Genomic DNA, 13,575 nt, shown 5'->3' with positions numbered 1-13,575 from the left:
CAGTGGTATGTAGTACATATACCCCTAGCAGGGGTATAAATAGCAGTGTAGCTGGTGAGACACAGCTTAGGCAAGTAGAGTAAAGACATGGCTGGATGGTGTGGGCATGTATGCAAGTGTAACCCACACACCTTCTGGGTGTGGTGTTCTCTCCCATCTAGTGGCACTGGGACCACTTCGAGAGAGAGAGATAAAATGAGGCTGCTCTACAGCCTTAGCTAAGAGCCAGTCGGCTTTTAGTTCATGCGCTAGAGGCTCATGCACTAAGCTCCAGAGGTCTCTGGTTTGATCCTGTCTGCTGACGACCAGGGTCTGTCGGCGTTACACAAGCACACACCATCCCCAATCTCTTGTTGCCCAAGCTGTGCCTCCTCCTTTCCCCTGCTATTTTTAGCAGTGTAGTGCCCCACTGCCTTTCCCCACGGAGGAGAAATGAGCCAGCCAGAGCCTTTCCCCTTGTTGGAATCTTTCCCTGCTTCTGACCCTCTGCCGGAGCCTTTCAGTGACACATGTAGCTACACCCTGCATTAGGGATGTGCCTTGCTTTTCACTGTGGTGAACACGCGCACTACACGCTGCTGCCAGGGGTGCATAGTGCAACTATAATCAATATATGTTTCACCTGCTTAGGGTATGTGTTGCTGCAGAGCTCTGATTGCAGCGCATGTAGATTTACCCGAGCTAGCTTTAATCTAGGCAGCTTGGGTACCAATAATAGTGACGCCATAGTTGCATGGGCTTCAGCGTGGGCTAAACAAGCCCATCGGGGACTCTGGGTAAGTACTCAGGTGGCTGGCCCATGCTGAATGCTGCCATGGCTTCTCTGTTCTGGTACCCGAACTAGATGGATTAAGTCTAGCTTGGCTATGTCTACATGTGCTGCAATGTCACATCCCTGATTTGTAGTGTAGACAGATTCCCTGTGACTCAGATTCATTATGGTCCAAAGCCTCATTTGGTGAAAAGTGGCATCACTCCATTGGCTTCACTGGAGCTATGATGATTTACACCAACTAAGGATCTGGTTCAGTGGATCATATCCAGAGGTGATGCATAGGGATATAATTGCATTTGGGTCAGTGGATGTGGATCTAAGCAGTCTACAGGCACTTCTTCTCACTGGTGTGAACCCAGAGTAATTCAGCTCCTGTTAATGCAGCTACTTTGGATTTATCCCAGTGTAACAGACCAGTAAATGGGCTGCTGCCCTTTAATCCATTACAAGTTTAATTCTGCATGTCTGTTGCTTTTACCCAGCTTGTTTGAACGGAAAGAAACTTCTGCAGCAGCACAATAATTCAGGAAATTAACGGTCATGAAAGATGACTGTATTGGAAACCGAATCTCTCATGTTGTGAATTCACTTTTACTTGCTTCTGTTTACAGAGCACTTTTGCTTGGATGAGCTACGTGAGCATGGTCGCAATTTTTCTCTTCGTAATTTTCTTTGAAGTCGGGCCTGGCCCCATCCCCTGGTTTATTGTGGCTGAACTGTTCAGCCAAGGGCCCCGCCCTGCTGCCATAGCCATAGCTGGATTCTGCAACTGGACCTGCAACTTCATCATTGGAATGTGTTTCCAGTATATTGCAGTAAGAAAAGTTCCTAAAATCTTGCACATAACTGATACCCTTTGAGTGGTTGAGCTTTCCAAAGCAGAGCAGGGGGATGAACACACATACCTTCCATTAAAATGAATGGAAGATGGGTGTCTAAATCTCTCTAGAAGCAGCAAAGAATCCTGTGGCACCTTATAGACTAACAGACGTTTTGCAGCATGAGCTTTCGTGGGTGAATACCCACTTCTTCGGATGCAAGCAGTGGATTTCCACTGCTTGCATCCGAAGAAGTGGGTATTCACCCACGAAAGCTCATGCTGCAAAACGTCTGTTAGTCTATAAGGTGCCACAGGATTCTTTGCTGCTTCTACAGAACCAGACTAACACGGCTACCCCTCTGATACTTAAATCTCTCTAGATTGCTTTGAAAATCTTAACATTTGCCATACAAATGCTAAGCAAACCATGGGTTGTTATTAATTCGTCACTGTTGTTTCACTTTTCCCATTACAGGATCTGTGTGGCCCTTACGTGTTCACGATCTTCGCCGTTCTGCTCTTAGGCTTCATTTTATTCGCATACTTTAAAGTACCGGAAACAAAAGGAAAGTCTTTTGAAGAGATTTCAGCTGCCTTCCGCCGCAAGAGGCGCTCAGCCATAAAAGGACACAAAGCTGCTACTGAACTGGAGGATTTGCGAGGCAGCGAGGAGGCATAAAAAACTGCAAAATGTGTACCAGGAAGAAATTAAAAAACATATATTTTTAAATGCATCTGAAAGAACCTTAGACAAAAGCATGATTTTATAAAAACACCGCAGCTCAAAAACCAGTAGGTCAAATCAGTATCATGCTTCTGACTGATATGCCTGGGAGTGTGTGTATCTTACCACCCCTGGCCCTGAGACTAACCTGACGTTACGTTCTAAGGCCTCAGAATATCTTGGTGTTGTCCTAAAAAGACACAGGAAAGAAGCTTCCATGGGGGACTGAATTGATTCAGTACAGTAACAATCTTCATTGGCTGGAGACCGCTATAGACTGACCAAGAGCGTAATGCAGAAGAAGCAAAAGGAAGAAAAGAGACGCTGCGCAATAATTTATTCTTGTGGATGGTTTCACCCTGGGAAAACCAAAGGCTACTGTAGTTGTCATATTAGTATAAAGCCATAACTAGCTGAAGGGGATAAATATAAAAGAATGAGTGAATTTGCCACCTGATCCTAGAGTGGTGTAGCAGTATTTCCATTACAATGTGTTAGTATTAAACCCAGCTTGTTTTATTTGGTATTTAATAGCTACACACATACTGGCTGGGCCCATAAGGATTTTTCAAACCAGTAACACGCTTGAGGAAAGTCTTATAAATGCTGGCCATGGTATTGATGTTTTGGGGAAAAGTATCTAATTTCTCTTTCCATTGTGGTCCTTTGCTTTATCATATTTACAGCCTGAAAGGTGGTACTGTAGTCTAGGGGAGAGGACACTGAATTAGGAGTCAGAAGACCTGGATTCTATGCCCAGCTCTGGCACAGCCTCTCTGTGAGACCCTAGGTAAGTCTTTCCACCTCCCTGCTGCTGTTTGCCCTCCCAACCTGTGTCTGTCTCAGACTATACGTTCTTTGGGGCAGGGACTGTTTCTTACTATGTGTTTGCACAGCGCCTAGCACAGTGGGGTTGTGAGCTCCGTTGGACCTTAAAACACTACTGTAAACCAAACAACAAATAACAACCACCAGGGGCCAGATTAAATTGGCCTAGCACCATTAACTTAAAATGGCTTCCTGGTGATTTCATCAGAGCTCTGTGACTTACACTAGCTGAGGCTCTGGCTGGGGGATGGTCTCTGCTTAAGGACACATTTGTTGCAGACTCACTCAGTCAAAGGTGACCACAGAGGATTTTTAAAGTACTGGACATATGCTTTTTTTTTTTTTTTTTAACTTTGGAAATCTCAGAAATATCTATTCTCTTCTTTTGAGGTTCTTTCACTGTGGCAGCTTCAGGGCTGGATTAAGCCATCAGTCAGTCCTCGGGGAAAATACACTTTCGGGCCTCCTCGTGAATAACAACAAACAGGCATACAATACGCTTATTGAATGCCAGGCTGGTCATGCTGTGGCTCTGCCGGACTAGCTGTTCATCCTGCCGCCGCTCGTGATGCTACCCACCATGCCAAAGAGGCAGCTGGGCCAAATTTGAATGAGTGGTGTTGCAATTCCCATCCTGGTGAGCAGCGCCTTGCACAGCAGCAGGCTGAGCAGCCGGTCCTGATGGATCCATAGCACGGCCAGACCAACTGCGGTGAGTGTACTGAACAGCTGTTTGTTTGGGACTGGGAGCCCCCCCATCCCCAGATACATTTGGGTCCTAGGCATGTCCCCAGTTTGCCTATACCTTAATCTGGTGCTGGGCATGTGAATGCCTTAGGTCAAGGTTTTTGCTATAGGGATCTATTATTTATTTATATATGAAGCACAAGGCAAACTTGAATCAATAATGATAATAAAACTTAATTAGGATGACTTTCGCTGATGCCATTATAATAATATATATGTACAGTGGATCAAATGGACAGAAAAAAATCAGCTTATAGAGGGTCAGGGGTCAGATCCTCAGCTCGTGTCAAAGGGTATGTCAGTGAGCTGTACCCATTTACACTGACAGAGGATCTGGTCTATATTTCTTTCCTCTCCAACTTTTACTCCTTTGGTGTTAAGGCTTCGAGACAAATTCTGGACTCATTTAAGACAATAGAAGTTTGGTAATGAACACAATCGGCTACATTCATTCCTGGTGTAATTCCGTTATCTTGGCTGCAGTTATACTGCAAAGGAATTTGACCAATGACAGTCATGTGATACACTGATAACAGGTAAACGGTAGCTGAAACAATGCATACAAGATCACGTGAAAACCAGCAGTGCCAACTGTGATACTACAGAATAGGAGGTCAGACCTTAAAACACTTGTTCACGTGTAAAATGATACAGATCTGACAGGAGATAGGTATCAGAGATTGCCAGTCAAGAGTTCTATACAGTATATATCACAGTAAGTTAAATATTAAAATAGATATTGTGAATGCAAAAGAAATTAGGCTTGTGCCGTCAGTGATATTCTCTTTGCCTGTTACATAAAAGTGACCATGAACAATGCAGTCGATGTTTGTTGGCTTTTGTTTCTCTTTTCCCTTGGTCAGTCTTGACTGGGGGAGCTAGACCCCTTGAACGTGAGAGCTAGCTTCTCAGGACGGGCTTATTTAGTGCTCAGATCGCCCTGTGTTGCAATCACTGCACTGGCCCAGAGCAAACTGATTTTAAAATGTGCTGTGTAGCGGTTAGAGTACAGGTCTGGGAGTCAGGAATCCTGGGGGCCTGATAATCTTGAAGTAAATGGGAGCTGTGTGTGCCCTGGCTCTGCCACTGACTCACTTTGTGACTTTGGGTAAATAATGCTTGTTTGCCCATTTGTAAAACGAGTACAATACGTGGATGTTGTGCAGCTTGACTTATTAGTATTCCGAAAGCACTTCAAGAGCCTCTCTGGGAAGGCAAAGTATTATTACATTGAAAGCCTTTGAGGGGCTGATACTAAGGCTATGTCTTCACTGTAGAGTTAGCCTGGATGATTGTCACCTGAGTTAGCCTCGTCTGGGTGTGAGCGTCTCCACAGCAAAGCTCTACCTGCATTATTGTGTCCTCATCCGTTCTGCACTGACCCATGTGTGTCCCATGGTTCTTTGTGCTGAGATGTTCTAGGATTCTTTCCCAATCAATTGCAGGAGAACCTGTCTGTCCTTCGGGGGAATTGTGGGACATCACTGGAGAACTTAGCCTATGTCCTCGCCGCAAAGGTTCCTTCCAGAGCTAGGTACAGCAGAGCACGGGCTCTAACCCACCCTACCCTCCTCCCAGCTAGCCGGGGCTTAACATACCTCCAAACTCAGGAAAAGGTTTTTGTGTGTAGATGGCAGACGGTTGGTCTAAAACCCACAAAAGCATTTGAGCTAACTCTGCAGTGAAGACATACCCTGTCTTTTAACAGGGTGCTGCAAATGTTTCAAGGCAAAACAAAGCTAGATTTTAGCAGGAAGATGCTCTTGGAGACATTCATGTAGATTGTATAACATGAGATAACAAATGTCCATAGACTTTTATATCACTCTCAGCTGAACTCTGTTCTGCTCTACGTACATAATTCACACTGTTTCATAAAGATGGATGTCGGTGGTGTTAAGTCTGTATAAAAATCACTGTGAGCCTGAGCTAGGTTTAAAGTAGTGTCTTAGGGCTTGTCTACACCACGGGACTTTTGCCAACACAATACTTCCAGCCCCGCGAGCGGCGTTAGCTTTGTCAGAAGGAAAGTGCTGCTGCCGACAAAGCCGCGTTCACACTGCCACTTGCGTCGGCAAAACTTTTGTCTTTCACAGGGGTGGGGTGAGGGGGCTTTTTTTAAGTACCTGTGAAAGACAAAAGCTTTGTCAACAACTTCGCAGTGTAGACACAAGCCCTTAGAGGTGAGAGGCCACCCAGTCTTGGACTATTTCTACACGGTCCCGTAATTCAGACTGTGGAGGTGTGAACTGCAGTACACATGAAAGTGCTGTGCTGAAACTGCCCAGTATGGACACTGCTGACATAGACTGTTTGAAGAAAGCTACATTCACATGAACTTAGGTATCTTTTAATTCACACCTGCAGTATCCACAGGGTGGGAGTCGGGTTTACAGTGCAGCACTTTGGTACGTGCTGCAATTCACACCCCTGTAGTCCAAACTACAGGACTGTGTAGCCAAGCCCTTGGTTTTCCTGCAGGAAGAATTTGTGTGTCTGTACAAGAATGATAGTGAAAGCACTGATTAAATTAATATATGTATTAAATTAGACTAATTGAAAAAAGCATGTACTGATAAATGTATACCTGAATTTTAAGTAACATCTAGCCAAAGAGTCAGAAGCCCTTTTGTAAAATGGCTCCATTAAAAGTACTTTGTATTTTTAAGCAGTCTTTCTCTCATCATTTTACCCCACATTGTTGTGAAGCTTTGTACTGAAGTTTGGAGCGTTGTCCATGTCACACTGTCTGAAATGGTTCATGACCGTGAGTGCCAACCTCAGGACAGAGTATAAAAAAGCAGGGCTGAGACCCCCAAACTGGTGGTATGTTCTATAACTAGATTTCACCAACCCAGTAACAAATGTAAACTCTTAAAGCACTATAACAGTCTTACCACAGAGTCCCAGACAATCCCCTTGGACACTCCAGTCTATCTTGCCACCCAGGAAAGCTAGTTGGTAGCCGTACATCAAAGTTCACAAAAGATTCAGGTTGCTTCCAGTCCCACGAGACCAGGTCAATTTGTACCTCAAATCTCATACCAAAGACATCACTTGTAGCCAATCCTATGGTAAACTAAGTATTTATTAATGAAGAAAAGAAATGAAAGAGTTATTACGATGTTAAAGCAAGCAAACGTAAATCCATAAATAAGTTACTGTCTATGGTTTTAACAGGTGACAGAGCTGTAGTAATCTGTCAGCTCTGAATGGCTTTTAGGGGTACCCCAGGTTGACCTTGGGGATCTCTATTTCTGTTTCATAGCTCCGGCCCTGTCAGAATCCAGACAGCAAAAGAGATCAAAAATGTTCTTGTTGGGTTTCTTGATTTCCTTCTTCCAGCATTCACGCTGATGGGACGAGCCCTTTTGCACGTAGCCTCTCCATGGGTGTGCAGGGGCAATTAGCAAAGTCTTTGTATTGTGATGTCCCACCATGGCCCATTTAGTTTTGATAGTCCTTCCTAATGGGGACTAGGTAATACATTTTCATAGGGATTTAGCATTTTGCACCCGGTACAGTTTTTTCTTGTTTGGCGAGTTACATAGTTCAGAACAAACATTTTACAGCTATAGCCCAAACACTTCAGCATTACCTTATAGCACGGGATACAGACATTATAAGTAGGATTAATACATGTAGCACCTTACAAGCATTTCACAAAGGTCTAAATACTAAACCCGTTGTTATAAGTTCAATACCCATCTGAACCATACTAACACGCAGGTGAGCTGGACTGGTTTCCAGCAACGAATTTGTCAATGCTTGGCTGAGGTCTTAAAGCCTTGGCAAGATCTGGCAGTTGGTATGCCAGCATCACTGTCTGTATGGCTTGGAGAAGGAGTCCAGAAAAGGTAGCAGCCACTATCCCACAACAGATTCATTTCTTATCTTTGCTGTATGTATGATTATTTTTCCCATGTGCTGATGATAACATTATGTGAATCAGGCAGTGTGAATATGCATCACCTTTACACACACTCTCGGCTCTGTTGGTACAGAGCTCCTGGGCAAACTTTGTTAGCTTCTCAGCTAATGCTGACACAAAGGAAAGCATCTAAATTCTTTTACAGTCCATGAGCTACAGAATTACGGTGGGGGAATCCCATCTGTGCTCTTTGCACCGTTCCTGAACAACATTCATGATCAGTTTTATTCAAAATCATTTCACTCCCCGCTAGACTCCTCTAGATAAAAGGGTTATGTGTACACAAGGATTTTTCAGACACAGAATTCCCAGGGGGTGCTCCTCTGCTAGGGGTAGCACTGGTGCAGGCTGTAGCATAGAAAAAGCTGTTTTTATCACTGTGTGGTCCAGCGCTGACCAGACTATTAATACTATATGACGTGCAAGCCTTTATCTATGTTGTAGGGTTAATGTTCTACATTAGACCAAGCTATTGCAAGTGTACTTTACCATGTCTGGTGACTTGCAAAGAAAAAGGTCATTACAGAGTTTGTTATATCTAGAAACATATTTACTGATGTCTCATCACATCAGTTTGGCACTTAGAACCTGTACCCTTTATCTGCATGTTCCGGCTTAAACTTGTTCCTGATATACAGCTCGTCCAATCATTATGTTTATCTTAAAACGTTACAGTTTTACCAACTTGCTAATCATTAAGATCATTTAAAAGACCAAGTCATGCTTATTAGCTAAATGGCTGTTGCACTTTAGTTAACATGCAAAGGATGTTCCCATGCTGCAGTTAGCTAATAACACATTATAATTAATAATCCCTGGAAAAGCATCTTGTCAGCAAGAGCTTTGATGGTGTTTTCCTAATGCACTGAGATTATTGCCATTAGTACTTCTCTGTTCTGTCAGATAAATGGCTGACAACATCCACTTTCCAACTCTCTAAGCATAATTTTAAAATTAGCTTGATTTCCCTAATCCAACAAGCTCAGGACATTTGGACTCATTAACTTTTTTTTTGCATAAATCTATTTCTGCCCCACTTCATGCTGTTTTCCACGATTTCCTTCCAACTGGGTACCCTCTTTCCACTGAATCAAACAACTGACGAGAAAGAGACTGAGTCAACAGGTCTGCTATTATTCAGGGCGCAGTCCTTCGAGGTGCTATGCACTTTCTGAGGTGTTCCTCTCCCACTGAAGTCATGTACAAGTGGGAGCTCCTTTGCGAAAGTTCTCATGAATTTGGCAGAGATCAAGGCCCTGATTCAGCAAAACAGTTAGTCATGTGCTTAACTTTATACAAAATCCATTAAAGTTAAGCATGTGCCTAAGTCAGAGGTTTTCAAACTGTGGAGTGCGCACTCCCAGGAGGCGTGGAGGAACCTTCGGGGAGGCGAGTGGTGATGCCAGGCGGCTTGGGCCAGCCCCGCACACTGGGGCTTGAGGAGGGAGTGCTACCTCCACCCCCCGACTCATGTCAGCGGGCCACCCAGCCTATGGGTCAGTGTCAGTCCCTCCATGCCCAGTGCTGGCTCCGCCTCCATGCCCACTGACTTCTCCCACCCAGAAAACCTTATGGGGAGGGGCAAGTATTGGGGGTGCACAACCAAAAATTGTAACTAAAGGAGAGGGCTCGGCTCAAAAAGTTTGAAAACCGCTGATCTAGACACAGGGGCGGCTCTAGACATTTCGCTGCCCCAAGCACGGCGGCATGCCGCGGGGGGGCGCTCTGCCGGTTGCCGCGGCGCCGGTGGGCCTCCTGCAGGCGTGCCTGTGGAGGGTCAGCTGGTCCCGTGGCTTCCCGGCAACCGGCAGAGCGCCCCCCGCGGCATGCCGCCCCAAGCACGCGCTTGGCGTGCTGGGGCCTGGGGCCGCCCCGTCTAGACAGATGTATGCCTAGTAAATTAAAGCTTCTTTTAGAAATCAGCAACGGCCCATGTAAAATATTAAAACTGATTTGCTTAGTAGCCACAATAGAGCAAAGAAGTTACTTTAAGTGAAAAAAAGTTCTTGCAATGCAAAATGAATGCCAGCAAATATCAGTTCACAGATGTTAACTGAAGAGAACTGGTTTGCAGACAACAACAAGAGGTGCCACTTGGATTTTTCACAATGGTACTCACTATTAGCCTATTGTTTAGAGTCATTTATGTACGTTGCACTGAATGTAGTTCCTATCGCAATTAAGAAGGCATGCTCTTAATTAGGTGTTGGGGGGAATAATAAGCGGCTTCTGTTGGCTTACTAATAGCATTATAGCAACTGAGTTGGGGATTTCAAAAATAACTAGCAGACCTTGTTCTGCTTTGGGTTCCATCTGTCTAGCTGTATGGAAGTATTTGTGACATCATAGCAGTCAGCACCTCTGAAAGTGTGTGTGTGTGTACTTATGGTATTCATTGCAAAGGAGATAGTGCAGAAGCTTGTTTTGTGCTTCCCCCCAATATACGGAGAAATATCAGCTCCTATCATAGCCATCTGCAGTACATACTAGCATTGAAACACAGAAATCTGCTTGTTACCTTTAGAGGACATGAGCGCCAACTTCATGGTCTGATGTCAGACTAGTTCATTGCCACTTTTGCCTCAGTACGTACTTGTATACTAATCCACCACATCAGAAGAACATGTGATTCAAAATCTAGAGGGTGACGAAGCTGATAGGTTGGCATTTTGCTGTCAATCAACTCAGCTAAACAGAGCCTGCAAAATGTTGGAGGTGTCAACACTCTCTAGCCCATTTATCCCAACTAGCTCGTTTGGAATGAAATCTGTAACCCCAGGTCTCTAGTTCTGAACTTATCCCCATGACCCCTGTCAAGATATGTGTATGAAACATTGTGATTTGGAGACACTCCCTCATAAGGGACCGTGATGCGAGTGCGGGAATTTGGAGATGTGCCTTGGAAGCAGGGGTTGGGAACACCGCATGGCTGTGTGCAGCTGACGACCGGAGATGCTCCCCAGTTTGTTTTAATTAAATTTTATTCCTTTCTCATTCACTGGTTGGTTATTTAATGAACCCCAGGCTCATTACATGGTGTCAAAAGTGGGATCTCCGAAAATAAATTCTACAGAAGACCCACGAGGGTTATTTAGGAATTGAGAAGTGCAAACAACGAACACAAGAGGAGTTGTATTGCCATGGATCATTCACAACATCATTAATGTGGTGGGAAACTGCTTTTCCTGCTTGATCCAAGCCATGCCAACAAGCAGAGCCACTGAGACCTCATCCGGTGCCACAAAAGGTCGGCACTAATTTATCTGGCAATCAAAGGATTATTTAACAGTCTCAGATTATTATTCTCTGTATCCAGAAATTTGCACACTGCACAGTACTAATAGTAAGTCAGTGATAGCTGGCATGAAGGGAATCTTCTCCAGACCACGGAATTCCAAATGAAGACTTTAGCGATAATGGGCCACAATTTTCCAGTGCAGATTTTAGGTAAATTGCCATAGATTGGGATTTTCATCACAAAACATCAAGTCCAAATTAACCCCAATAAAATGGATTTGTGGAAAAGTCTATACGGACACAAAAGAACCTTATGAAAAAAGACTTTAACCATGGAGATGATTTGTATAAAGCTTTATTGGTTTACCAAAATACACCTCTAGAGAATGGCTTTTCTGCTGCTCAGCTGTTAATGGGAAGAAGGAGCAGATCCAATTTACCAATTAATGCTAACCTGCTGAAATTTCGTAACAATGAAACCATACAGAAGAAGAAAGAAATTCGGCAGTGGAAGCAGAAATATTATTTTGACAAAAGGGCCCATGATCTCCCATCTCTTAACCCAGGTGACAAAATGTGCCTGAGGACTCAACTCTCTAATACTTGGGCCAAAGGGGTACCATTAGAGAACAGCTGAATCCAAGGTCTTATGTAGTCCAGACAGACCAGGGGGACACATTGCGATGTAATCGAAGGGATCGACGAGTAATCCCAGAAAGCTCCAACACATTGACAGCTGAGGTGCACTCTGGCATTTCCCAGCTGACTGATCCTTCATCATCAAGGCACAAAGGAGAAATTGTCAAGGAACAAGAAAACAACTCAGGCTCTAATGAAATAAGAGCGGGAGATTAAGGCTATGTCTACACTATGGACCTCATCACGGCACAGCTGTACTGTGATAACTATGCCACTCACTGTAAAGTCTCCCGTGTAGCCGCTCTTTGCTGGCGGAAGACAGCTCTCTTGCCAGCATAATTAAACCACCCCCAACGAGCGGTGTTAGCTATGTTGGCAGCAGAGCCTCTCCTGCCAACGTAGTGCTGCCCACACCAGCACTTTTGTTGGTGAAACTTATGTTGCCAGGGAGGTGTTTTTTTCACACCCCGTCCAACAAAAAATTTACTGACAAAAGTGCTAGTTTAGGCAAAACCTAAAAGTCCTGAAAGACTCACAGAGACTTGGTAACCTGCCTGGAGAAGGGGTTACAAGAAAGTGAGTGGTAAAGACTAACTCCACAGTGAGGTGCTGGTAAGTAGTTGAGACATTGGGTTTATAGAAATGTACTAGATGGGTTGAGAATTGAATATGTGTTATTAGATAGTTGTTAACTGTTTAGAGAGAGAGAGAGAGTTAATCCTTTTTTCTTTAAATGGGAAGATGTAAATGTTTATGAACTATTGTGATTTGGAGATACTCCCTCATAAGGGACTGTGTTATGAGTGTGGGAATTTGGAGATGTGGCTGGAAAGGGGGGTAAGGGTTGGGAATACCCCAGGGCTGTTCACCAGAGACACTCTCCAGTTTGTTTTATTAAAGTTTTATTCCTTTCTCATTCACTGGTTTGTTATTTAATAAACCCCAAGATTGTTACAACACCATTAGCCAAACTGTGCCTGTTACAAATACCTAGCATAATAAATAGGCTCTGTTAATGCCACACTTAACTTTAGATGTTTTCCTTTCAAACTCACCAGCACCATCTGCAGATCAAAGTAGTAAAGTGCAGCAGAAACCATTGAACAGAGGCTTCTCACAGGAACAACCTCAGATGACAGATGTTTTTGGAGAACCTGAAACCACATTTTACTCGATTTTATTCATTTAACCTGTCTCATATTTGTGTGAGGTTCAGTGGATTTATCTTGGAGGGGAACATATTAAGATTGCGTGAGGGGAATGGAGGTTGTTTCAAAGGAATCACTGTGATACAGTCAAAGCACCGTGGTGAAACGTCACAACATAAAGCTCTCACTTTCCACCCCCACAAGACCATGTCTGCACCACTTTAACTACCAGCCACTTAGTGTGGGTACAGTTATACCTGTTAAATGTGCTTATCACAACTATAAATGTTATATAGGTTATTCCCATCTACTTGTACTGGCATAACTGCATCCATCCCAGAGGTTGTACCATTATAATCACTTCAGAAAAAAAAACCAGACCCCTAACTGTAAGTTATACTGTACAAAAACTGAGTGTAGCTCAGGCCTTATCTGCCTAGAATGGACAGTTACCTCCGTAAAAATGTTCCCTAGTGTCACAAAGGTAGTACGGCACAGAGCTGGGATTTACGCCCAGATTTCCTGATTCCTAGTCCTGATTTTTAATACCAACAACTGAGGTTGACCTAGCTACATCCCTCAAAAATTCACATCCGAGAGATGTAGTTAAGCCGACCTAAGTCCCGCTATAGATATTGCTACGTCGACGAAAGAATTCTGTCGACCTACCTACTGTGTCTTGAGGGAGTAGATTTACTACAGCAACAGAAACAGCTCTTCCGTCAC

General features: G+C 44.0%; 1 protein-coding gene and 1 long non-coding RNA gene across 2 annotated transcripts in view; one reads left to right on the top strand and one right to left on the bottom strand.

The window, feature by feature from the left end:
* SLC2A2 (solute carrier family 2 member 2) overlaps positions 1–3,518 on the top strand; it is a 27,231-nt gene extending 23,713 nt beyond the window's left edge. The window contains exons 10-11 of the mRNA XM_045031498.1: positions 1,387–1,590; positions 2,071–3,518. Coding sequence (XP_044887433.1) covers positions 1,387–1,590; positions 2,071–2,274 — 408 coding nt within the window. The 3' untranslated portion in view covers positions 2,275–3,518. The remainder of the gene's footprint in view (positions 1–1,386; positions 1,591–2,070) is intronic.
* The window catches only part of LOC123378044, a 27,539-nt gene extending 14,076 nt beyond the window's left edge, over positions 1–13,463 (bottom strand). Inside the window, exons 1-2 of the long non-coding RNA XR_006582435.1 lie at positions 12,757–13,463; positions 6,792–6,973 (exon numbers count right to left, since the gene is read on the bottom strand). This is a non-coding gene — a long non-coding RNA (uncharacterized LOC123378044). The remainder of the gene's footprint in view (positions 1–6,791; positions 6,974–12,756) is intronic.
* Positions 13,464–13,575: the final 112 nt, after the last annotated feature.

Source organism: Mauremys mutica, chromosome 9, assembly GCF_020497125.1.
Source record: "Mauremys mutica isolate MM-2020 ecotype Southern chromosome 9, ASM2049712v1, whole genome shotgun sequence".
Taxonomy (NCBI): domain Eukaryota; kingdom Metazoa; phylum Chordata; order Testudines; family Geoemydidae; genus Mauremys; species Mauremys mutica.
This window is presented reverse-complemented; position numbering and strand designations above follow the sequence as displayed.